We start from the raw sequence: 26,640 nt of genomic DNA, 5'->3' as shown, positions 1-26,640 counted from the left end.
TCATTATTAACTAAACAATTATTCAAACGTTTGAAAACACACATAGTATCCTCACCAAGCTCCCTAAAGTAGTGAAGGCTAAAACATCCAAACCATAGCCATGTAAAGCACATATATCCAAATATTTAGTACGTTTACGTAATACGACTTTCGAAATAGCTGGTCCGGGAATGAAAGAACGAGTATCTTCACCAGTGAAGGGCGAGACATCTGTAACTAATATCTATACACACATCTTGGCCATTCTCCTAGTTAAGGACAAGGATATTCGCGGGATGTAAATCCTTATTATCACATGACAAAAAACCCGAAACAACCTCTTTGCGCGCGGGCACACCAGCCTTGTAATAAATGTCCGTGATTACATCACATACAAGGTCTTGTCGAAACTTGAGTCCAACATCTTTGGCACAATGGAGCGCGTGATCGCCAAAGATATCCATAAGTCTATTGCAGCTAGAGCACAAACCATCCTCCACAAACAAGGGGATGCCAAGTCGGTAGCAAACTACCGCCCTAAACTGTCTGGGCCCAAGGCATTGGTCATGCCCGCTAATGGGTACTGCCAAAAGATAATCTTGTGCATGTTTGACCCGGTTACGTTGCCACATAATGGAATTTCTTGCAGACATCGATATTTGGACATGGATTTGCTTCTTAACTACATCAAAATATGTGATTTCCAAGGAATACATGGAAGGAGGGTAGTATCATCGACACAATTGGAAGGCAATCCACATACCTGAACGAAATTCTGAAGAGCCAACTGATAAGCAGAACCTTTATATGTTGAGAATAAGCTACCAAGTATCAACTTCTGCATCGAAGCGGTCTGACTCTGGGAGGCAAGGTAACAGTAGGTGCGAGTGTCTTCCGTAGTGTAGATACCAAGGCCACCATCTTTGATAGGCAAGGTGGCAAGTCTATGCTGCAAAGTCCCATAACCGGCTCCATCACCAGTGACTAAAAGTCTCAGATACTGGAGTAAATGGTCATCAAAGAGATCAGCGGCCTGTTGTAGAGCTGCAGGATTGGTAGTGCGCATTGCAAAATATAATCTGGACACACCGGCGCAATTGCGAAGCAATAACATCTCACTTTGAGGGTCTTTGAGTTTTTTGATGGCAGACATTAGTTGGACAATCTTGTTCACCCTGATCAACACTGTGTCACTCATGAAATTCAGATTCATACTCACAGGCCCCCCAACAGTTTAACGCCATTACTAGGCCTACCAATATCATTGGGTAAAACACCTTCAACAATGCTTCGAGGATCAACTGAAGGCTAAAATACTTCAATTTTATTAATATTAAGATGTAAACCCCTAGCCGGCCCTTCAGATTCTATTATACTCAAGGCTTTGGCCGCCTCAAGCGTATCACCAGTAATAGTACCATCATCAAGGTACCAAGCATGTAAATCAAGCTTGCAACGAGATGCAATGAACTTCACGAGAGGATGAAGTGTCAGAGCGAACAAAAGGGTACCAGGAGGATCACCTTGTTGGACACCAAGCACATAAGACAAAATATATTGGTCATAATACAATCTAGCAGGCCTAGCGTAAAAAAACTTTACCCAACGTGAAATACCTGGACAGTGAAGTCGAACCTCCCTGATGAGATGAGTTATGCACACCATGTTGAAGGCATTAGAGAAGTCAATAAACAACATTGACATCCTATGTGAATGACCTTTCAGCTCCATTAATCCATTTACAACATGTAAAATACTGTCTCCCCCGACCGGCACACCAACACCAAATTGATGATCCCCAAATAAGATGTCATGACCTTGCCGACAAAGTAAGCAGCCACCTTAGACACAAGTCGACCCCAAATAATACCAACGGAAGGTAACAAGTATTTTCTAATTAATCCTTTTCTTTATTGATTTTTTTTTACTTGGACGAAAATTATGAAAATAAGTCTAAATAAAAAAAAAATATTTTTATCCTTGAATAATGGGTTAAATGGGAAGTTGAGTGATAGTATAATGGCCAAATTGTCACTATTTCATCACTGCGGTCTTCCGACTGGTACATTCCAAAATAACTCTTACTCTAACATCTTTATCCTTTGCCATGAACCCAATATCCAGTAGTTTGAAATTTTCAACGAATGCCGTTAAGATTATCCAACCATATTTTTCAGAAGATCGCATATTCACGAATTACTTCTTATCCAGCACGTTAATCTTTTTTCCCCTTCAACTCTAAAGTCGATCGTGGCGGAAAGACCTTGTGTCTGTAAAGTGGAAAATATTAGTTTTATTCCATTTAGCAAATCGCCTTCAAACTAGCGGTGTACAAATAATAAATAAATAATATACGACTACAAATACCGAGGGATCATTTTAGAAAAGAAATCCTTAACCGTATACTATATGTGTTTTCCTTGTTGAACATTGTAATTAAAATCTTGAAGCGTTTTATAATAGAAAAATGAAAAATGAAAATTTTGATGTTTCAGCTTTTAAATTTTGAGACAATTGCTGGTGTTATCGAAGAGAGTAGCCAAAGATAATATTGGTATAAAATTTTGGATGGTCATTTTAAAAAATTAAAGTTCAATTAGTATAACAGATATTCAATAAAAAAAAAATTCTCGAAATGATTAGCATGCATAAATCGCATCATTTGACTCGATTATTCCAATAAATAAAATCGTCCAATGTTCAAAATACATCACATTTATGGTTATAAGAAAAAGGCAGATCATTTACAATTAAAATAAAAAAGTACAATATATTTTAAATGACTTACTTCAATTAATCACAAAAAACAAAAGTTAAATGAAATTCATTTAATTGTGCCTGCGGCTCAAAAAATGAACTGTTCACATCGTATCAAAATAAGCCAAATACACTATATCCAGAAGAAAAAAAATAAATTTACTAATATCTTAAAGTGTTTTAGAATAAAAAAATGAAAATTTTGGTGTTTCAGCTTTTTTAACTTTGAAATGTTTTTGAAGAAAATAACCCAAAACAATATTGGTATAAAATTTCGAATGATCATTTTAGAAAATCACAGTTTAATTCATATTGCACGGATTCAACAACTTATTCTTATTTTTCGGAATCTTTAAATCAATGACGAAGATAAAATGTAAAGGAAAACTGATAATTCCAATAAATAAAATTATCAAACGTTCAGAATACAGCTCATTCACAGTTATAAAAACAAAAGGCAGATCATTCACAATTAAAAAAAATTACAATGAATTTTAAATGACTTACTTCAATTGACGACAAAAATGAAAATTGATAAATTTACATATTGTACCAGCGGTTCGAAAAATAAATTGTTCACCTTATGTAGAAATAAGCCGAAGACAATGTATTTGGATGAAAAATGAAATGAATTATTTGATTTATTAATTTTAATTTTAATATAATATGAAGGGTATTTTAGGAATATAAGTCACATTAATTTGTAGTTAAACTATAATACATGACACAATACAAAAACCCTACTAAATCAGGTTTTACATAGAGGGCCCATCCTATATTTACCATGACAGCTCGTTTATTAGTAACATTTAAGGATTATATCAACCTTAAATTCCTACCCACTGGATCATAAGAAATGAAAAGATTAACGGGCAGAAGCTAATGTACAATCAGAAAAAAATGAGCCATTTCTAATCATGTACTGTAATCAATATTATAATTCATTCATCAAACGGAAAGGAAAAATCCAAACAAGTCCCTTCCTAAAAAGAATCATCAACCCACAACTCTAAATTCTCTCCGTTACTTGGTTTCTTTCTTTGTTAGTAAATTTTTTTGGAGACCCATTTTTATTTGGGGGTTTTCTGAAAATCCATGTCCTTCACTTCCAATTCTCTCCTTTACCCTAAAATTAGTCTCTCATTCCTACATAAGTCCCCTTTTCTTCCTTTGTCTCTTCAACCCATTTTCACAGACCCCTCTTTCTCACTCACTCTCTCTCTCTTTTCCTCACTCTATCTATCTCTGCGGATGCAAAGCATTTCATTTGCCGTTTCATCGATAGTTTTTTTGAGAAAATCTGGTTTGGGTTTTCTTATATTTGATGAAATTGGTCTACAGAGAGAAGTGAGAGTGAAAAGAGAGAGCTTGGGGGGATTTACAGTAAAAAGAAATAAGAAATGGCACCAAGTTTTGATTGCACGGGTCTTCTTTGTGCTGAAGATAGTCTTTTATGTCTTGATGAATCTGATATTGGGGATGATGATTTTAATGATGGGTTTATTGTTTCTAAAGATGTTATTACTAATCAAAACCATAACTTTTCTAATGGGGATGAGGATTTTTCTCTAATGGGGTTTCCTTTACTGAGTGAGGAGTGTATAGTTTTGATGGTTGAGGGAGAATCTGATCATTTACCTAGAGATGATTATTTGATTAGATTAAGAAATGGCGATTTAGATTTAAAGATTAGACGAGAAGCTATTGATTGGATTGGAAAGGTGGGTTCTTGGTTCTTTGTTATTTTCTTTCTGATTTTGACACTGATAATCTTAGATTGTTCTGTGATTTCATTGAGCTATTTATAGTATTAGTTTGATGGAATTGATATTCACCTAATGTGTTTTAAGTGTTTTATATAAAGATGGGGACTTGGGGATTCTCTATCCCTTGTTCTGACTTTTTTTTTTTGTTGGGTTATTTGAGAATAGATATGAACTGGATCTAAATAATTTTCTATTTTGATTTGTAATCTATTGAATCTTCTATCTTTGATTCATATATCTATAGAGGTTTAGTATTTACATTGTTTTTATAGTGAAGTGCTTAATTTTTGATTGTTTTGACTGCACAGGTTCAAGCCCATTATAATTTTGGACCACTGTGTGCTTATTTATCAGTTAATTACATGGATCGGTTCCTTTCAGCTTATGAACTTCCTGTAAGTAAATAGCAACCAGTAATAGTTCTCACACATTGCCGAATATATGCTAATTTACTGATTGTTACATTGCTTATTGAGTTTTTGTGTTGTTCTGTGTTGTCTGTCTTTCTATATGTGTAGAGAGGTAAAGCTTGGATGATGCAGTTGTTAGCTGTAGCTTGTCTATCTCTAGCAGCAAAAGTGGAAGAAACTGATGTTCCTCTATGTCTAGATTTACAGGTGAAGATTATGTTTATTATTGCAATGCTGAATGTGAAATATTGAAACTTAGTACCTATATGCATCCTGATTAGTATTCGGTTCATAATGTATCAGGTTTGTGAATCAAAGTTTGTATTTGAAGCTAAAACTATACAAAGAATGGAACTTCTCGTTTTAAGCACTTTAAAATGGAGAATGCAACCAATTACACCATTCTCCTTAATAGATAATTTCCTATGGAGGATTAACCATGATCAACGTCCGCCTAAATCATCGATCACTCGATCGATTGAACTCATATCAAACACAAATAAAGGTTTGTACATTTGTTCTTTTTGGCTTCTAAGCATCAAATGTGATTAAAATTGGTTATGGTTCTGATTTTTTTCGTTGTGGGCATGGAATGCAGGGATCGACTTCTTGGAATTCAGGCCTTCTGAAATTGCTGCAGCGGTGGCAATGTCTGTATTAAGAGAAACCCAAACAGCATTTGACATTGATAAAGCTATATCATGTTTCATTCAACATGTAAAAAAGGTAAATCTTTTTTCTTTAGTGTGGTCCCATTTGAGACGATTTAGAACTGAATATATGATCAAGAACAAGTAGACGAATCCGAGTTAGTGAATTTTTTGTTGTCTATCCTTGTTTCGGTTTGCAGGAAAGAGTTCTCAAGTGTTTTCAAATGATCAAAGATGTATCGTCATCAGCATCAATACCTTCTTGTATTAGTGGAATTGTTAAAGTTGGAAATAGTTCTTCATTACCATCCGCGCCTCGAAGTCCAATTGGGGTTTTGGATGCTGCATGCTTGAGCTATAAAAGTGATGAATTAACAGTTGGGTCATGTGCAAATGAATCACATTCAACTCATGCTGCTAAGAGAAGAAAATTGAACAACAGCAACCCATATGAAGTAGTAGATTTGAAGTCATGAGAGAAATGGGGTTTTCTTAGAAAGGAAGTCATGAAAGTAGGATTTTTTTTTTTTTTAATACTTGAACCAAAATCAATTCAGTTTGGTTTGGTTGAAATGGAAATGTGTGTGGTATGGCCCCCTCCCTAGAACAATAAATCACTAAGCTGGGAAAGATTATGAGTGGTGGATGATCTTAGAAGGCCAAAACAAGAACCAAATAAACAAAAAAGAGAGATAGAACCAAGCGGCAGCATAAACTTTTTGTGGCAGGGTAGCAGTGGGGAATGGACAATGCTCCCATGGATGTTAGAAAGAATGAAACAGTGATCATTAGCACTATGAATTTCGAACAACCGTAGAAGAATTTTTGAACAACCGTAGAGGATGGAGAGAAGAAGAGCAGAGATACTATGTCATCTGTGTAGAAGATTACAGGTTGATGTTGTCTTCCATCAGTGACTAAAGAACCGAAAACATACAATAACAGAAAGAAAACAATGTGAAGGGGGTTTTGTTGTTTCTTTTTAGCTTTTTTTTTTTTTTTTTTTTTCTTTTTGTGAAAATATTATGAGAGTCTTATAAAAAAAATCAATCCCTGTGAGAGAACAAAAAAAAGATACTACCCTGATAGGATATTTGTTTTACTATTAAATTAGTTTTTTCTTACAAAAATTTGTGGGGTTCAATATAATGAAATTTAATTTATGCCATCTGAAAATATGGATATTTTCATGAGAATCTTCAGGTGATGGTAGTGCTATACTGTCATCACCAGTGACCCCTTCTTTCTTTGTTTGACTTTGACTGACTGTGTGTCTGGCTGGCCTCCAATCCTGGGTTTTGCTGCTTCTTTCTCTGGCTCGGAAGACCTTGGGAATGCAACATGCCAACTCCCCAATTGATGAGATGAATTCGATGAGATCGTGAGAAAGAATCTCAAGTGCTTACAGGGAAAGGAGAAGAGAAAAGAAAAGAAAAGAAAAGGCCCAATGGGGACCCTTCCCTCGCTCCCCATCTTAAAAGTTTGGGTTTTTTTTTCTTTCTCTTTTTTAAATAAAGATAAAGCTTCTTTATAAAATGATGGGGGAATTATTCTCTCTCTGTCTCTAATTTTAACACAATCTTTCACATTTTTCTATTTGGCAGTCAGTGAGGACTGACTTGGCTATAGCATACAACATGCCTTCTCCACTCCCTCTTTTTAGATAACATCTGAATTCCTGTATTTGCTTTTGGCTGACTCGGCTGACTACGCAACATCTGACTCATCTGCATGTGATACAATTTTTTAATGTAAAACTTCTTGGAAAACACATATTATATGGGTTCAATATTAAGAAACCCCACAAAATGGATCTATCATTATCCACTTCATATTTTTAGATTTTGTGATTTCTGCGTCCAAATCTTTTAATTTTAGAGTCGGATTTTGAATTTTCCTGAAAAGCTGACGTCATCAATTTTTTAATACCAAAACTAACCTAAAGTAAATAAAGTATCTATCTTACAAAAACAAATGCTTTTGTAGCCATCTGACGGTTATAAAGATGTCTTTTAGAGACATTGACGGCTCTTGTTCTTTTCAAAATGGAAAACATGAATCGTGGTTAAAAATGAAGCTCATTTTTAGGCCCTAATCCGATGGACGAGATCACTTTTTTTTAACCCTTCGGTTACAAAATCTAATTAACAACAATCCTGATGAAAGGATTTTCTTCGGCCAATTTTCCACCCATTGTTCGCCGGTTATACAAGCCATTATCAAAACCATTGTTTGCAACATTCAATCCCTTAGATTCATACCTGATAATCAACTTCTTATGTTACGGGAATCTGTTGAAATGTTTGAGTACAAAAATCTCGAGATAGGTTGTCATCTTCCCAGGTTTCTACGTTTATTTCTTCGACATACTCTCTCAAGAATGCTAGGTAACTACTATCTTAGGATGGATTAATTTTATCTAAGATTTGTATTTGATTGGTGTGATTGGATTGTAAACAACTCAAAGACCATCACACGGGTTCTGTTTTGTATATTCAGATTTGGGTTTCTAGAGTTTCTTAATATTAGTTGATGGTTAGTCAAATTTGTATACCCAAAACTAAACCAAGTATTCTATTCAGGGAAATGAAGAAGAACACGATACGCATTGAGTATCAATTTTTAGTTTTCTCATTAATGGAATAACCGTTTTCCAAATGAAGGAGAATCACAATGCCCCGCTATATCCCAATCTTTGTTATCAGTTTTCTCTCTTACTGAATACTTTATGCAGAAGAGAACAATAGAAGAAGAAAATTGGCGATTAGTCTTGCTAAAGAAATAGTAAGTATATATGTCTTATTAATCTTCAGTTTATTATTTCAAACTTATGGGTCTAAAAATCCTCATGGACTACAGGGATATTAATATATGTCTTATTAATCTCGGGAATTAGATAAATATTTGTCTTATTAATACCTTATGACAGACAACCAGAATCAATTTTTTTTGGATAAGTTAGTAATTTCGTCCCCCATTACATGCCAATGTTTCTGAAAGAAACCTTGGGATAACCATCCGTACCTGGTGCCCCTCATTATAATCAAAGTATTCCAGATTTCATCCTTTTATGGAATTTCTGTTAGTTCAAGGTTTTCACAATCAAAAATAACATAACTCTAACAATTATCAAAGCATTGATCTATAACAGGATTAGAGGTGTATCATTACTAGACTCAAAATGATTTTTTAAAAGATTGTCTAGTTGTTCTTTTCCTTCTATCCACAAGCCAGTACCGTCTCAAAGTTTGCTAATGTTATTAAAACTTCTCCTTCCGTGAAGCCTTAATGTGAAAGTACTTAGTATTCCTAACATAATCTTTTAAGAATTTGTCCCTACTATTCTTTTGCTAATATATGTGTTCAATTTTATCCCAAGTTTCTAATTCATTTTCAAGATTTTTTAATCTTTTTCCTATAAACTAGATTTCATGGTTTACTATTTTACTATTTTCAGCATCAATCTTTTTGAGGACCAACTCTTTATTCTTAAAAATATTTTTGAAATGATTTTTGTTCTAAAGTTTAAATCCAAATGCTAATTCATGAAAGGATATCAAAAAATTATTATTATTCCTAATTTTACACACGGACCAAGCATTACTAAGAAAACAATCAAAATCCTTATCTTCCATCCAGCCTCAAAGAAGTTTGTATGGTCTTTCTTATTTTGGGAATAATGGATTAGAGTCAAACAATATAGGTGTGTGATCAGATGGTACCACGATTAAATGTAAAACAACAACATTAGAGTAACTAGTATACCGGGTTTGATTGACTGGCACCTTGTCTATTCTTTCCCTAATATTTTCCACACCTTCTTTGTTATTTGACCAAGAAAAGGGCTCCCCAATATAATTAAAATCTAATAACCCGATTTCTTGTATTGTGTCTTGAATGAAACTAGTGGCACTATTTATCTCATCGTTCCCTTCTTCCTTTTCACTACTATCTAAAATAAAATTTACGTCTCTCATTAAAACCCATGGCACTTCCGAACTACCACCTAATTGTTTAATGAATTTCCACTGCGTATATTTTCCCTGGGCATCAATAACACCATAAATATAGGAAACCAAGCAAATGAAATTCCCTATTTGAACTCTTATGTGATAAACATTATACTTAAAAGCTACCAATTCCACATTTCGATTATTTTTCCATGCAACTGCAATACCTCATGATCTACCACTTGTTGGTATGATAATCCAATCATCATAAAAAATTCTCTTTAGAACATTCCATTTTTTTCAAACTTCATTTTTGTTTCGGAAAGAAAAACTAAATCAGGTCTATGTTTTGAAGACAAGTATTGAAAATGATTTTGAGTTTTTCGGGTTATTTCCCCTTGCATATTCCAAGATAAAAACTTCATACTTAAAAGCAAATATTGTAGTGTAAAAGGGAATTTAAAACAAAATTAATGCAGATAACTATGTCGAACGAATTACGGAGAATGACTTCAATGCACCCTAAGGCCAAGCAATATGGTGAGAGATTTCCCTTAGCTATAACTTATTTAAAGCTAGGAAGTGGGTTAAAGCCAACCTCATAACATTGTTGTGCCATCCCTTCGCTATACTTTCTGTGCAAATAGTACTACACGAATATCCAGTGTACGTGTAGTAAAAAAGAAAAAGGTAAAAGTAAAAATAAATAATAGGAATGACAAATATGTACTATTATTATGGGCCTAGTTAATGGAAGGTCCATCCTTCAAAAGAAAAAAGATATTGGACCCAGGTTTTTAATTCCAGGTCTTGTACACGTGCGGGACCAGTTATACGTAATTTTAAAATACCCATGCTGCCCTAGATAAAGTAAAACTGTATCTTTCATTTTTTGCTAAATCATAATTTATGTTCTTCATTTTCTCTCTTTGTTTCTGTCCGGAAGAAGAGCTATGACAATGGAGACGAAAATCCAAAAAAATGTCTTTCATCGATTGATCAAGTATCATCAAGCAAGATTTTCCCATAGATTTACTCCTCTTTATCTTCTTCATTTTGATCATCTCGAACACCCAAAATGATGGTGAGATTCTTGTTTTACTTTCCTTTTTACTTTTTTTAGGGTTTTAATTTTTCGATCTATTATTTTTCATTCAATAGTTATTTTATTTGTATAATTAGTTTATTTTTTTGTTCTTAATGAAAACTGAATTTTAGATCTACTAGTTACAAATTGGTAATATATATTTGAGTTTTTAGAGTTTATTTGTAGATCTATGATTGTAAGATCCAGCAGTACATATATGTCGTACTGAAGATAATATGATCTTTGTGTAGATATATGATGTACTGAATATAATATGGTTGGTGTGTATCTATCAGATCGTAACATCCATGTTTGTGTATTTGTTTGTGTGCTTTGTATGAAGATAAGTATTAGTTTGATAATATAATCATTCGGTATCCATTTTTGTAATTGATGATATTTTTGATTGAGTAGATTGTGAAGTTCAACCTACTTTATCTTTTCAGTTGATTGTCTTTTTATTTTTGTTAAAATCATGATTTTCTTGTTGTTTTTAATTGTATGACCAAGGAGTACATATATGATGCACTGAGTATAATACGGTTGTTGTGTATGGATAACATGTGTAACATCTTGAAAATGTGTATATGTGTGTGCACTTTGTACGAAAATATAAGTATTAGTTTGATAATCTAATGAATGGCTATCTTTTGTGTATTCTTTTTTGCTTTTATTTTTGTTTTGGATGGATTCGCGTTGCGTTTCAAGTTAGTTACATGAGCTGCGTGTATACTGACTTTGCAGGATGGAATAAATATTTTGGTGTTACCTTAGATTCATTGAAGGGGTTTCGTATTTCAGTTGACGCGGTTTAATCAGTACATATTGTTTGTACCGTGTTTTTTTGTCCTTGCTTTTTTATTGCTTTTGCATCATTTATAGGTGTTTATTTTTGTTTTCATGAGTATTGTCTTGGACCTTTATGTTATGTTTATCATTACAGATATTACCATTTTTTGTTTACAAGAGTTTGAGGGGTATCGTCCACTCGCTCATTAATTTTTTATAAAGTTTTCAGTTTATTTGTGTTCTTTTTGTTAATATGTATTTATATGATTTGTAGTTGTTTTTTTCATTCGTTATATTATCTTATATGGTTATTTTTATGTTTATTTTTTCTTAAGTTGCATTCATGTTTCATTGTTCTTCGATTGATGAGATTATCATAATTTCAGGCTAGGTAGTTCTTCAAGTTTTTGCTATGAATCATAAGTGATTCATCTTTTTTGTTTCAAATTAATTATCATATTTGCTCAGTTGATTTGGGTATTATCCAACAATACGTCATGTTTTTTCCAATGGGAGCGTTTGTAAGTTTGATTTTTTATTTTGAGTTTATGCTGTCATATATATTTGGAACATGTATTTTGAATACTGACAAACTGACTTATGAATTCAGTGAATTGCTGCAGGTGTTGGTATCAGTAAGCAGTATAATAGATATGTACTCGAATTTGTAAGCAGTCCAGCGGATACATACTCTATCTGAAAGCATTGTGGCAGATATATATTCAAATTTGTAAGCATTGTAGTGGATATGTACTCGATATTGCAGCTCAAATCCATTATAGAAGTCTCGACATACCCTTTTTGGTTGCTTATTTGGGCGTTCAAAGACAAACAAGGGGTAAATCAACCACATACCCCCCCTGAAGTTCCACCTAAAAGATGCATATCTAGCCACAGGTAAAAGATTGTGAACCTCGGAAGCGCCACTCCGCGCGTTTGTAAACTAATTCAGAATGATGTTGAGTTACTAATTAATAGTGGCAAAATAAATAGTGGAGATCCAAGTAGATATGAAGGAAGACATCGAATTATCAAAAACTTACGATTGTTATTTACTTTAACTCATTGTGAATTGTTGCATTCTTGATATACTGTTTCTGCATGTAATAAATATAAAATTATTTGTATGTCAATAGCAGGTGCTAAATATCTACTAAAATTGATTAGCTTTTTTCAATATAGTCAATATGTATTGATATTCGATAATCAATTTTCTTTTGTGTAGCCAATATAAACTGTCAGTTGATATCGATCTAGTTTTCTTTAGTTTAACCATGTATATGACATTTCATAATATCAAATTTGACATAGTTTTTTTTAAAGTACGACCAATATGTACTTTCAGTACAATATACATGTACTGTAGGATCATAATGTAAAAATAGACCTAGTTTTCATTGTTGTTAGCCTTAACATGCGAATGGAATCAAAATCTTCAGAATCATCGAATAAATTAGTATTGTTCATTGTGTTACTTACGGTACACTAACAATTAAAGTATATATCAAGGGTACATGATTAACACAAAAAAAAAGAATTGAAGATAGACAAAGAGAAAAATTAAAATTAGTAATGTTCATTATATTACTTATGGTACACTAACAATTAAAATATACATCAAGGGTCCATGATTAAAACAAAAAACAAGAATTGAAGACATACAAAGAGAAAAATTAAACATAGAACTAGATCATCCATTGCAATGCTACCAACGCCAAGACCACCAGCGCCACTACTAAATTATGGCTCCCGACACCACTACTTGTTGGATCATATTGTAAAAATTGGTTTCATGTCAGAAGGAGTATGTAATACAATTAGACCACATCTATATAACTTTCTACTGGATTTCGTGACAACCTTACCTGCACAATTAACTAGTTTTGTTTCAGTATAGCATTTATGTATTACAATCATAATGTATAAAACACATACACTCATATATGTAAGCATAAACATGGGTTTTTTTATCAGTATGAGTGTTGTGTAATGGAAATTATAGTAACTAAAACACACAATTATATAAGTAAGCACAAACATGGGTTGTCAATAGGGAATACTTCTAATCGCTTTCGCAATCTTAGATCCTTTGGTACCGTAAACATAATTAAAATGGATCTTTCTTCCATCCATAGTGTTTGTTCCTCATTTTACCTTTTTCTGGCCTAATTTTATCACTATCCTTCATCATTTAAACATCAATGTAAGCACCAAATTGTTTCAAAACCTTATTATCATCATTATTTTTCTCGACTCCTTCGATCGAATCATATATGTAAGCATAAAGAATCATAAATAAAAGTATAAACAGAGTTTTTCAGTATGGAAGATACGTACTCAAATTCATACTGTCTAACAAACATACAATCATGTATAAAAGCATAAACAAGGTTGTTTAATTAGTATGAAATTATGCAATGCAAATTTATAGTTCAGAACACACCTGCAATCATATATGGAAGCATAATGTAGTTATTTAATCAGTATGGAACTTATGTACTGTCAATAAACAGTGTCTAAAACACATACAATCATAAATGTAAGCATAAACATAGTTTTTTTTTTTCAGTGTGGGATATATGTACTCAAAATTCATATTTTCTAACATATGTACAATCATAAGTGAAAGTAAGCTAATGCCTATTTCATCGGTATGGGAGATACGTATTGATGGATCATTGTCTCATAAACCAAAAATAAAAAGCAACATACTGATTATATTCTAACATAAATTTTTTTCATCAGTATGGAAGATATATATTGGTGGATCATGGTCTTTGGAAGAAAAAATAACAAGTTGCATGCTACCTTTTCATATTATATTTCTAGCATAATTTTTTTTCACCAGTATATCAGTTTTGTACTGGTGGATCATCGTTTTAGAAACCCAAAAAAACAAGCTGCATATAACTTTCTCATGATTTTCACCAGTATGCGAAATATGTACTGGTGGATCATTGTCTCATAAAAAAAAATTACAAAGAAAACTGAAATAGAATACACACTCTCGTACCTTTCTTCTTCGATGCTGATACTCATTTGTTGGTTTTTATGTTCACATACTTTGGTTTTTCGTCTTGATGATCTCCAAAATCACCTTATGCTGACCAAGGATCAGTACTATATCTTCCTCTATTACTTATTCTTCTTGAATCTTTGTACTGATACTTATCATCTTCTCCAATTTCTGACCTAAATATGAAATCAATTTTTGTAGATTTGGTTTTGCTTTTTCTGAAATTTAGAATCTAGGTTTTTATGATTTGTCTTTTTGTTTGTCTGAAAACATAATAGGGTTTTAGTTTTTGTGATTCTTCGATTGGCTCACTTGATAATCTAATGGTAACTAGATTTCAGTGGTTTCGTTTTTCTGAAAATCTTTTAGTTTTTGTTTTGCAGGGTACGGTGGTCATTTCCTTGTTTTAAACAATTCTGGACCATAACATAACTATATAATCCGGCTGGACATGATAATACATAACTATATAGGCCTTGGACCAACCAACCAATTTTCCCAAAAAAAAAAAGGTGAAAAAATAAATATTAACGTAAAATAGTGAAAACCAAAAACGAAATATTACACGAAAACTCATTTTCCGTAAAGTGAAACAGCAAACGGATACTCAATCTCCATGAGATTTACTTATGCTATAAAGCTCATCAGATCTGGTCAACTTTATACAGTAGCTAAGGGATATCGTTATTCTAAAGCGATATGGAAGACCATAGTAGTTTCATTTCGCTACAATTAATATATAGTGTGGCGAAATCACCAACCATAGTGCTTGGCGTAATAAGTTCAAATAGAAATAAAAAAAGAAGTCTAAGGAGAGTTTGAAAAACTAAAATTAAAGAAGATAAATAGTGTATGAAACATACATTTTCAAAACCTCCAACACTCGGCCCTTTCTCTTCCAAACTTAAGTCCTTTACTTCTTTGGAAACCATTTATTCTTCATTTAGAACTACTTCAGTTACCTCAATGGGAATTTGATTCTCTAGTTCATTATCCTCAGCCTTATTTTCGGTAACTTCCTTATTTTTGTCTGGAATAAATAACATAACATAAGAACAATAGTAAAATCACTAGGTAATGATACCAGTAATCTGAGTTCAAAACTTGCCAGTAACAAATTCTTTTACCGATAAAAAATAACATTTTGGAGATTAACCCATTGAATAAGGGATGTCGAATTTTACTTCCTAAGGGCAATTCCTATGGAATGAACAAACTCAGAATTTATTCATTTTTCTCCCACCATGGAATGAACAAACATGAAAAATGAAAGTTCAAATCAACAAATCTGTTGATTTGAACATTGAGTCGGAACATCCAGCGCACGTCTGTGGTAAAGACGGGCGCCATCGCTACCAACGCTGGCGTCATCAGGAAAAACGCCAACGTTTGTGCTTCCAACGCACGTTATTACTCACAGCGCCAGAGTCTGTATTAGAAACGCCAGCCTCTGACCCAATGGTGCCAACGACTCAATCTGAACGGCTGAAAATCTTGTGATCCAACGGCTACATTTTTTGAAATCTATAAATACTCCTCATTTCAACTCTAAATTCACACATTCTACACATTCTTCTCTTCACTCTCAATACTTGATTGAACATGTTGGCCCCGGTTAGTTCGGAAAGTTCCGTATGCTAAAGAAGAAGATGAATCTATTTGCAGAAACTATGTTTTTTTATCTACTCAGCTTGCTTCGGCAAACTATCCATGGGTGAATTTCTGGGCGGTTAATCACGATAGGTTCTACAGTGACACTCGTAATCCGAGTCGTGTTCTATATGCGACATAGAACATTGTTTTGGTACAATTAATAAAGAAGTAAGTGAGTTTATAGCTTTAACCATACAAGTAAATCGATATCGCCTGAGAGGTGAAACTGATGCTGAGATAGTAACAAGATCTTTGGCTGAATGGCGAAGATGGAAAAATGTGGCTTTTCCTTTCGAAAAATGTTTTGAAATCCTTAAGGTGTTGAACAGTTTCAACCCCTTCTTTGTAGTACCTAGTACTTCTTCTCATTAGTGAAGCTAATGTAATGTAGTCCGTCGTAATTTAATGAAGCCAATGTAAAACGCTTACTTTTAAACATATACAATTTTATTTAATTAAAGACTGTCGTACTTTTAAAACTAAAACTACAAATGTAGCAGAATTAAAAATTACAATAATCTCTCTAACGTCGCTCATCTCTAGCTCCCCCATTGTTATTTTCTAAAGCTAATAATTCAGAAAGTCCTGGGGATAGACCTGCGTAATCACCCAAATCCAACATAGTTTGTAAGTTTCCAAATGTTGATAGACCTGGGGATAGACCTGATAGACCCGCCTGACCTGGGTGAACAAAATTAGACAATTGGTAAGAACTCTGTGTACTCGGTCCTCCAAGCATATAAGAGGTTTTTTGTTGTGGTGGTGTTGGTGTGTAGCATTCATTTGGGTTGTAGGGCACATTTCAGTTGTAGGGCGAGAATGATGATGAAATGCGCCTAGGTTCAACCCGAAATGCCTGAGGTTGAGATATAGGCACAATGTGTGGTGAAGTAATATTGTGTTGTGTTTCTAGCACCACATTGTGCTGTGTTTCTCGCATCATTGTTTCTTCACTTTCGTGTCATGATGATCTGTTGTTTTCTTCACTTTCGTGCCATGATGATCTATTGCTCCTGGTGGAATCGGAAGAATATGACTGCCGTCCATCATCATTTACATTTGGACTTACAGTTGGAGTCAATCCATACATTGTGTCTGTATGCCATTTTCTTACTTGTTTCAAATGCATCGCCTCTACTTTCCTATTCCGCCAATGCAAATCGTTGAGTTGAATCCGCAACTCTTCCTCAGTGGCAGGGACATTGTAGTAAGGATAATCACGGTCCATACCATGGGAAACAATGGGGATCGTGGTTGGCTCACCTTGTGAAGTAATACTTTGCAGCTCCTAACGAATTTCGGGCATATTTAACGAGGATGATGAAGAACTTGCACCCGTCCTGGGATAAGTCATAAAGCTTGGCTCTTCTAGAGGTGGTTGGCTAGGAACGATACTTGGATTATGAGACATGTTTGATAACCCTGGGAAATCAAACCCATAGACGTGTATGTTATGTGTCCCAATCACAGGCTTCGTAATTGACTGGTACCAGTTGACATACTCCGCTTCACTAATATCCAACCTTGTATTTAGTTCATACCTCTCCCAATCGGTTACTCTCAGCCAATAAAAATCTGATGCAGAGTTTTGCATCTGTTGTTGCGGGTTAATTGGAATTGCAATTATACCTTGTATTTGGTACTATACTCTTTCTCCCAGATACCAAACCCCTCTTTTTGATTCCATACTGAAAAAAACTCTACGCATAGAATAATCAACAATACTTACTCCAACATCATCACTATACAAAAGTAAACCAGCATAATGGCGAACAACTACGTTGTTGTGGCTCCGAGTCATCTGATGTAATCTATAATGAAAACTGGAACCCAAGGCGTCGCCGCCAGCGTTCTTGTCTAAGTTGTTCTTCATATACATGTCCAACATTGAAAATCTAACTGTCCCATCTTTTAGGATTGGTTTACCAACACAGAAGTAGGTATAACACCAATACTGCAAATTACTCCATAATTTTAGTATTTTGATTAAATAATCTACATCTGTTCATAAAAATTATTTAAATTTAGTAATAATAATAAATATCAAAATAATAATTTTGATATTTACCTCTATGATGCTCCAGAAACCAGTGAAGTTTTTATCGCCCATGGACGCTTTATCCAGAGCACAGTACAATTCTGCTAAAATTGCAGATCCCCGATCATACTCTGGTGCTTTGTCGAGATCTTATAACGCTTCAAGCCAACCAACATGAGCAACAAAAGTTGAGTTTGGAAAGAATTCCTGACCCAGTACCCATAAGATAAACATCCTTTCGAGTTCAGGATAGTCATCTACATGTTTTGGGTTTCTGGCTTTGGAGAGGAAAATCTTCAAGGCCGCACATCTAATCCCACCTCCTTTCAAATCTTTATAATCTTGATGCATGTCTGATTCCACAGACGAGGGACAAAGCGTCTCCCATTTACTATTTGACATCCATTCGTCTTGGTTGAATGGTGGCGGGTATCCCTTTCCACTTGGAATCCCAACAATGAAATATAAATCAAGGGGAGTAATTCATATTACAAGTACAATATCAACTATGATTAATTCTTTTGATTATTTAATAATTATTTATTTTTTTTAATTTAATTTAAGTTAAAAAAACTTACCAATTTCGAAATCCATAAAATGGAATGTGTGCGTCGTCATCCACCACCTTTCTACCACTGTTTTCGGATTTTTTTTTTTTTATGTTTTTTAGGCTTAATTCGATAAAGCGCACGCCAAGGATATATTTCGACCCTTTCTCTGCAGGTGGTAGACCAACATAAAAAACATTTAATTCTGAAAACCCACCTCTCGTGATATAATAATCCTCAGACCGTTCACGATGCCCCGACACATGACCTGGGACTAATAATGGAGCAGCAACTATATTTGGCGAAACAAACTCTGCTTCTCGATTTTGAGTATAATCTACACCTGTATGAGGCAACAGTGCCGATTCATTTTTCCGATCTCTTTTCTTCTTTATACTATTCGCCGCTCTTCTCACTATGTTCATATTGTATAGAAAATTTTGATTTAGAAGAGTTTTAGAAGAAGGAAATAGTAGTGGTGTGACTGAAAATGAAATCAATAAAATGAATTTATAGAGTTGAAATTCGACCGTTAGAAATATAGGCGTTAGAGAGTCGACCGTTTGAGACTTTGTGTCTAACGCCCGCGTCAGACCACCGAGCGCCCGAGTCGGGCCTTCCAACGCCTGCGTTTTGTCTACAAACGCCAGAGTCTGTCTTTCGGTCGCGCGCTTGTTGGTCCAACGCACTACGCTTTACCATAGTAGAAAATCCAATTTAGCCATCCACGTGGCTCAACAAATGTTTGAGTTTCGCCATTGCCACATGAATTGCTCTAATGACCTTACAAATACGAAAAAGAGTACTCCCCTTCAAAATTTTCATGTGCCCCAAAAAGAACGTTCATCTAAAATCTCCCGAAACCTATCCCTTTCCGTGTTCATTCCTTCAGCTGAAACTCGGTAGACTTTCTTCACTCGTCTACACCACCACCACTCTCACCACCACCAGTGGAATCTCAAAGCATCACACACTCCAGTAGCTCTCTCTCTTTTTCTGGATCCCTTTCAGGTCTTGAATTCATACTCTTTTTCTTTCGGATCTTTGCTTCTTTGTGGTGAATTTTACCCAATTGAATTCAGTTTGGTGACTATAAATGGCATCAAAATCGTTGAATCGAGGAAGCGGAGGTGATAGATCAAGTAAAGTATACTCAAGAAAATCACAGAACAACAACAAAATATCTAGTAAGAACCTTCGTCAACCTACATCTTCTTCATCTAAAAAAACCCTAGAAAAAAATAATCAGCAACCGCCTCAGTTATCTCGTTTCGATGCAGCAGCTTCAGACGATTCATCTAATCTGAATCGCCGGCAACTCACTTCTCGTGGTGGTGCTGATACTGCTCTTCCTTCAATTTATACGTTTCCGTTGCAGTTAGAAAACCGTGTTATTATTAATGTTTCTACGAAATTGAAACAGGAATTAAGAGAGATTCGGAGGAAACTAATTACTGAACTTGATCAGGTACGTAATTTGGTTAAGAAGTTAGAAGCTAAAGAATCACAACTTTCTAGTGCTAGTAATAATTATAGTAATTCACAGCTTTCGAGTAATTATGTCGCTGATAATAGTGGTGGTGGTGTGAAAAGAGACAAATTTAAAGCACCATTACCTCGACTGAGTGTTTCGTCGATGGAAGATAGTCAATTAACTGATAATAATGCACAAAAAGAAACTAACAAGAAAGCGAAATTGAATAGTGGTAAAAAGAGAAGTGGAGAAGGAAATGGAGGGTTTGGGTTGGACAACAATTCTAGTAAAGTTTTTAAGAACTGTAGTGATTTGCTTGCGAAATTGATGAAACACAAACACGGATGGGTATTCAATACACCAGTTGATGTTAAAGGTCTTGGTTTACGTGATTATTATGTGATTATTAAGAAACCAATGGATTTAGGAACGGTGAAAAACAAATTGAACAAGAATGGATATAAATCTCCCAGTGAATTTGCCGAAGACGTGAAATTGACATTTGGTAACGCAATGACATATAATAGGAAAGGGCAAGATGTTCATATCATGGCTGAAGAGTTGTTGAAGATATTTGAAGACAAATGGGTGGGCATACAGGCTGAACTTAATCGTAAACCAAAGTCTATAATTGATCATGAAGTAGGTATTCCTAAATCTAAATCTATTGGGAAAAGAAGTTTTTCTCCACCTCATCCTCCGGAAACGAAAAGGAACTTCGATAGATCAGAATCGCCTATAGTTCCTGTTAATACCCAATTGAAACCTTCAGATGCCGTTGGCGCAGGTCGAATTTCAGCACCAAAGAAGCCTAAGGCAAGTGATATCAACAAAAGAGAAATGACTTATGAGGAGAAGCAGAGACTTAGTACTAACCTACAGAGTTTGCCTTTGGATAAGCTTGATAATGTTGTCCAAATTATTAAAAATAGAAATTCATCGCTGCTCCACAATGACGATGAGATTGAAGTGGACATCGATAGTGTGGATACAGAAACTTTGTGGGAGCTGGATCGCTTTGTAACTAATTACAGAAAGGGTTTGGGTAAGAAGAGAAAAGCTGAAAATTCTATTCAACCCATAAAAGAATCTGAGCAGATAGTTGAGGAAACGGTAATATTCTAGGCGCTATTATTTATTCACTTTTTTCTATTTCTTTTTACCGGTACGAGATTTTTGATCTGTTGGTTCATTCTATAGAAGCCTGATCCTCCGATGGTAGAGCCGCCAAAGGATAAAGAAACAGGTAACAGTAGCAAAGTATAAGGATCACCTCTAATTCTCATGTTTGTCTTGTTGAATTGGTTAAGATCTGATAGTATTTTTGTATTATACTTGCAATCTACAGCTCTTGATATAAATGAAAAAGATATGTCTTCTTCATCTCCTGTTCAAGAAGAGAGGCGAGAGGAGGCTGCAACTAGATCTAGTAGCTCTAGTAGCTCTAGCAGCGACTCTGGATCCTCTTCAAGTGGTAAATTTGTCTATCCTCTATAGCTAGACAAGTTTATCACCATGTATTTTATATTTTTGATTAATCTGAGTTTATCTGCCTGATCCATTTTTTACTTGTCTCCATATGCATCATCCAGATTCAGACACCGATAGTTCCTCCGCATCAGATAGTTAGACATTGACATAAGCGTTGCTTGGAATTGCTTCAGGTAATTCAATATCATTAGATTTGTGTGATTTACTTGTTTTAGGCAATTTTCTGTGATGTATCAAGTCCGAAATAGTGTCTCACCTTAGAGATTGTATTAGGCTTTCAGGTTAACGCATACTTGCAGCTCCTTATTGTCGCATGCTTTTGAGGTCTTTAATAGCAGTATGTGCTTTTCATGTGTTTGTGAGGTACTTAAGCGTGTAGCACTAGAGAGTAGAGACACCATAAGGTCAAGGACATAGTCAGCAGTAGGATACATTGTGTTTCTTTTGGATGTTCTGATTTGTATTAGCTAGCGGTAGCTGAGAGGAGGGAAACACCTAAAGCACTACCTTTGGCTAGTATTTACTTAGTTAGGGGGCCATCTGCGCTTTCCCAAGTAAGCATGAAAGATTGCTATCATATTGGTAACTAGATTTCCTTGTCAGTGTTTGCTTTAAGCCGTACTGAGTGCGTACACCTCAAAAGTATATGCTTTACTATATGATAGTCACATTTTAAAATCCAGTCCTAAGCTGAATATCTAGGGTACTTTGGATGCCTATTTTTGTGACAACATCTTGGTGTTGTTCTATTTAAATATCTGCAGATTTAGGTTATGTAACATCGGTAAGGTCGTTGTTCTCTGACATGGTACCTGATAGTGCTGAACCTAACAGTGCCTACAAATCAGCTAAATTTGTCATGATAAACCATAGTTATATCTTTCAATCTATTCGTGATTGTAACTTGTAAGCTGTATCTCTTAGCTGCAAGGACCATTAGAGGAGATGGACCAGATGGTCAATATAGATAAACAAATGTTCTATAGGCACTACCTGAGATCGTAAGATTTATATAGATCAAGATTTAGTTGAAGAAATTGTTCGGGTATGCCACTATGTTCGTGCAGTGTTTTGGGCACGACAAATTTGTAGAAAAAAGCTTCATTGATGTGTTGTACTAATCGAGTTCCGATGTGTTTATTTCCATAAGTTTTCTGCTATGAAAATCACAGTACTAAAAAAATGATAGTTATAGAGACTTAAATGAGTTTGAACATGAAGTTGAACTTGAAAGTGATGGTTCACTGAATGTACTAGTTATAGACTTCATTGTTTTCGCAACTGCCAGTTTTTGCTCCGGATACAGTTAATTTCCCGTTAAACCCTATAGACATTGGTTTATGCACTTAATGACTGGAGCAGATGCGAATTTGCTTTTCCCGTATGATTGACAATCATTAATAAGAACCTGCCCAAATACCTAGACATTAGCATATGCACTCGATGACTGGAGCAAATGCAAACTTGCTATTCCCTTATGATTGACAAACGTTGATAAGAACCTACCATATATGTGGTTAATGAGGATCAACAACATTTAACCCAAGTATGGAAAAATAAGAGGAGAAACATTCCATCTTAGGAATTTTTTGGTCATGCATCACCATTGATCCATGGATGTTATTAATGAATTTCAAAGGGGGCTTAAACTGTAGTTTGAAGGTGGGATACTATTTTCTTGTGCAAAATGATGACAAAGCTGATTCGAATTGCATCTGTGTTGTACATAACTTAAATCCATAATGTTCACTCTGTTATGGTCTGACAGGTTACTGAAATGTGGATAGATGATGGCTGAAATCTTGACGAAGCACACTGCTGCAGATCTGTGCTTTAGGGTTGTTAACAGGTTTGGGACTTTTGAAGCCTCATTTTTGACAAGTTTGTGACTTTTGAAGCCTCAATATACATGGTGAGATCTGGTGCAATGGGTGTGTTGTATTTGTAGATTAGTTGGTCAAAACTCCAACCAATTTCCTGTATTTGTTTTCTGTATGAATATTTGTATAACGTGTATTCAGATTCAAAAGGGAGTATAGATGTAAGGCTGCCTATCCTAGGATAGATGTAAGAGGGTCAAGCTTGATAAAGATCTTCAAGATGGAGAGTAGTTGAGTTCAATAACATCCATCTAGATTGACATTAAGCACCCAGCGTTTGTACATGTATTGACCTTGTGATGGTAACCACGCAGCATAAATCTTAGTTTGGTTAACAAAATTTTTCCTAGCCTGGCTCACAATATTCTTTCATTTGTATGAAAAGCGACTGTTCACTTTTCTTTTCTAATTCGATGTGTCTAGACTTGACCTGCTAATCCATGTGAAGGTAGCAGCTGCTCAAGAATGGCCTCAAGGCTATTTAATGTATGGTGATGGCTGCTGCAATGTTTGGTCTCATCTTTGCACATAAAATTTTGAATCGGCCATCTGAATAAAGCAGATGTTTACAGTTATGGGTATACAGTTATGCAAAGCATGCTTTTTTGGTCGTCACGAGTTCACTTGATTTTTTTCTGAGATCACATGTCGACAGAAACAAGCGGCCATAAAGTATGCTTCGTCGAATTGACATACGTGTCCCTAACTCACCCTCGACGTGACAAGTAATGAAGACATAAAAGAAAACAGAAATGAAGTTTTGTAAGAGATATCAAGAATACATGAAAGAACTGGAGAAAGATTTGCCTGGGGTTCAATTCAAGAAACATAAAAAGATATTTAAAAAATGTAGAAGGAGACAAATTCCCATCTCAGGCTCATGAAAATGATGACAAAAAACAACAATCAATTTCTCATTGTCCTAATCGTTGCTCTGGTAAGTAATATATAACTCTGAATTAAACATACCTTTGATTCAATATCTGGGACTGCTATTATTTGTGGATACTCTTGGATTTGTATGTATTTGAGAATGATTTGAGGATCCGGAGCACAAAAGACGCACGTCATTTCTATAACTTGTTAGATGTTTTTGAGATGTCAATATTCCAATTTGCTTGATCACTTTAATGTGAAAACATCATCTGCAGTCTAAAAAAAGACTCGCTCGTAGCACCTATTTGATGTTTGGGATCAATTGTGAACTCGGACTGTCTCGGAGACTTTTCTGAGTAACGTTCTTTGATCTCATTCTTTTTATTGACTTATTATTATTTAGTACATCTAATCGGGTTTTTTAATGAATTGTTTGATTTCGTAGTTTGTGATGGGACATTCTTTCCATCTCTCCACGATGAGATGTCTGCAATTGTGGGTTGTTTCAACCGGCGTGCACAGAAATTGCTGCAAGTACATCTATCTTCGGGTTTCAAAAAGTATTTTACATGGATTAAGAGAAAACTTGTGAAAGGGAATCATGTTGCTATGGTTGAAGAAGGCAAAGAGTTGGTTACTTATGCAATGATCAACGCCATTGCCATACGGAAAATTCTTAAAAAGTATGACAAGGTAAGTGTCTTTTATGGGTGAAATGAACCGTGTAATTGTTCAAGTGACGATTTCTTATTTGGCTTGTTTATTGTATTTATTCAGATTCATTACTCAAAGCAAGGGCAGGCATTTAAATCACAAGCGCAGAGTATGCATACTGAGATCCTTCAATCTCCATGGCTATGTGAGCTAATTGCCTTTCACATTAACTTGAAGGAAACCAAGAAAGAGACGAGGAATCTACCCGGATTTTTTGAAGAATGTTTGGTCACTTTTGACGGTGGGAAGCCATCGCTCTCTTTTTCCTTGTTTGATTCCGTCAAACTTGATATCGACTTGACGTGTTCCATATGCTTGGTGAGTTCATTGGTCTTTTCTTTTTCCAGGTTCCCACCATTCATTTTGAATGGTCTATAGTCTCAAGTCTCAAGTCTCAACAAAATGAAACTGTTTATGCAATAATCTGTGCACGACATCTTACGTTTTTGTCATCATTGAAACTTAGGATTCCATCATTTCTGTCAGTGATTGTTAAGTGATACCGAAGTATCCTACAGAAGAGAATCAAGATTTATTCGATGCTCATTTGAGACTGGTTATTCATTTATTCACCCATTATTACCAATCAAATCCACTACACACTGACCAAGATAGTTGGATTATGCTTGTATGAGGACACTGTATTCGATGTGGTTTCTCTTACGTGCAGTCATATATTCTGTCACATGTGTGCTTGCTCTGCCTCGTCAGTTACAATAGTGGATGGACTGAAGGCAGCGGATCCGAAAGCCAAATGCCCACTATGCCGAGAGGTAAATCATGTTTCTGTTCCAAATTGTCTTATTGCCACATTTCTGTCGAATATAGGTTATACGTTACTTGGGAAGCTGCATGTTTATATGATGCAAAATTTCGAAATGGGATTACAGGAAGGAGTATTCGAAGGTGCTGTGCACTTGGAAGAACTTAATATCTTATTAAGTAGAAGGTACGCTTCATATATATGCTGTTGGTGCGAACCCACTACCGCACTCCAGTTCTAATTCCATTTGAAACACAACCTTTAAATTATTTCGGTTAATCTCTGCAGCTGTCCTGATTACTGGACCGAACGGCTTCAAACGGAAAGAAAAGAGAGAGTTCATCAAGCAAAGGAACACTGGGAATCTCATTGTAGAGCTCTCATGGGAGTCTAGTGTACAGACTATTCGAATTCCCTCGTTTGTGATTCGCCATATTCTTTTGTATTCCTAGGATAAGAAATTACCTCGTTTGTGATTCGTCATATTCTTCTGTATTCCTAGAGTAATCTTTGTCTAAAGGGTAAAGAACATGTTACCAACTTAGGTTAAATCACTAGTTAGCTTATATGGTCCATCGTTCCTTTTCTCTTATTTTGTTTTCTTTTTGTTGCTTCATGTTGTTGGCGGGTGCATTTATCCGACAAAACAAAGCCTTGTATAATGTTTACAATATAAGTGAGTATCTTAATGGAGTTGAGCAAGGTTGTTTTTCTTATAACTGCGGAATTGGTCAATGACTAAGAACTTAGTGAACCTAAAACCAGATATATATGCAGTACAAAAGCTTAACTTCGATGG

At 35.0% G+C, this 26,640-nt stretch overlaps 2 protein-coding genes and 1 pseudogene across 2 annotated transcripts; all 3 read left to right on the top strand.

The window, feature by feature from the left end:
- Positions 1-3,679: 3,679 nt before the first annotated feature.
- On the top strand, positions 3,680-6,539 carry LOC113349673 (cyclin-D4-2-like). The gene is made up of 6 exons (XM_026593685.1): positions 3,680-4,457; positions 4,811-4,897; positions 5,021-5,119; positions 5,216-5,417; positions 5,511-5,638; positions 5,763-6,539. Exons 1-6 carry the CDS (start codon positions 4,137-4,139, stop codon positions 6,036-6,038), a joined length of 1,113 nt encoding a protein of 370 aa, XP_026449470.1. The 5' UTR covers positions 3,680-4,136; the 3' UTR covers positions 6,039-6,539.
- A 12,941-nt stretch (positions 6,540-19,480) lies between these two features.
- On the top strand, positions 19,481-23,828 carry LOC113349671 (transcription factor GTE4-like). The gene is made up of 5 exons (XM_026593684.1): positions 19,481-21,230; positions 21,318-21,363; positions 21,466-21,591; positions 21,710-21,781; positions 23,377-23,828. The coding sequence occupies exons 1-4, from the start codon at positions 19,740-19,742 to the stop codon at positions 21,745-21,747; spliced, it is 1,701 nt and encodes a 566-aa protein (XP_026449469.1). The 5' UTR covers positions 19,481-19,739; the 3' UTR covers positions 21,748-21,781; positions 23,377-23,828.
- Positions 23,829-24,116: 288 nt separating this feature from the next.
- LOC113349672 lies at positions 24,117-26,554 on the top strand (annotated as a pseudogene).
- Positions 26,555-26,640: the final 86 nt, after the last annotated feature.

The sequence above is a fragment of the Papaver somniferum genome, chromosome 2, assembly GCF_003573695.1.
Source record: "Papaver somniferum cultivar HN1 chromosome 2, ASM357369v1, whole genome shotgun sequence".
In the NCBI taxonomy this organism is placed as follows: Eukaryota; Viridiplantae; Streptophyta; class Magnoliopsida; order Ranunculales; family Papaveraceae; genus Papaver; species Papaver somniferum.
The sequence above is the reverse complement of the archived record's forward strand: the minus strand, read 5'-3'. Positions and strand labels throughout refer to the sequence as shown.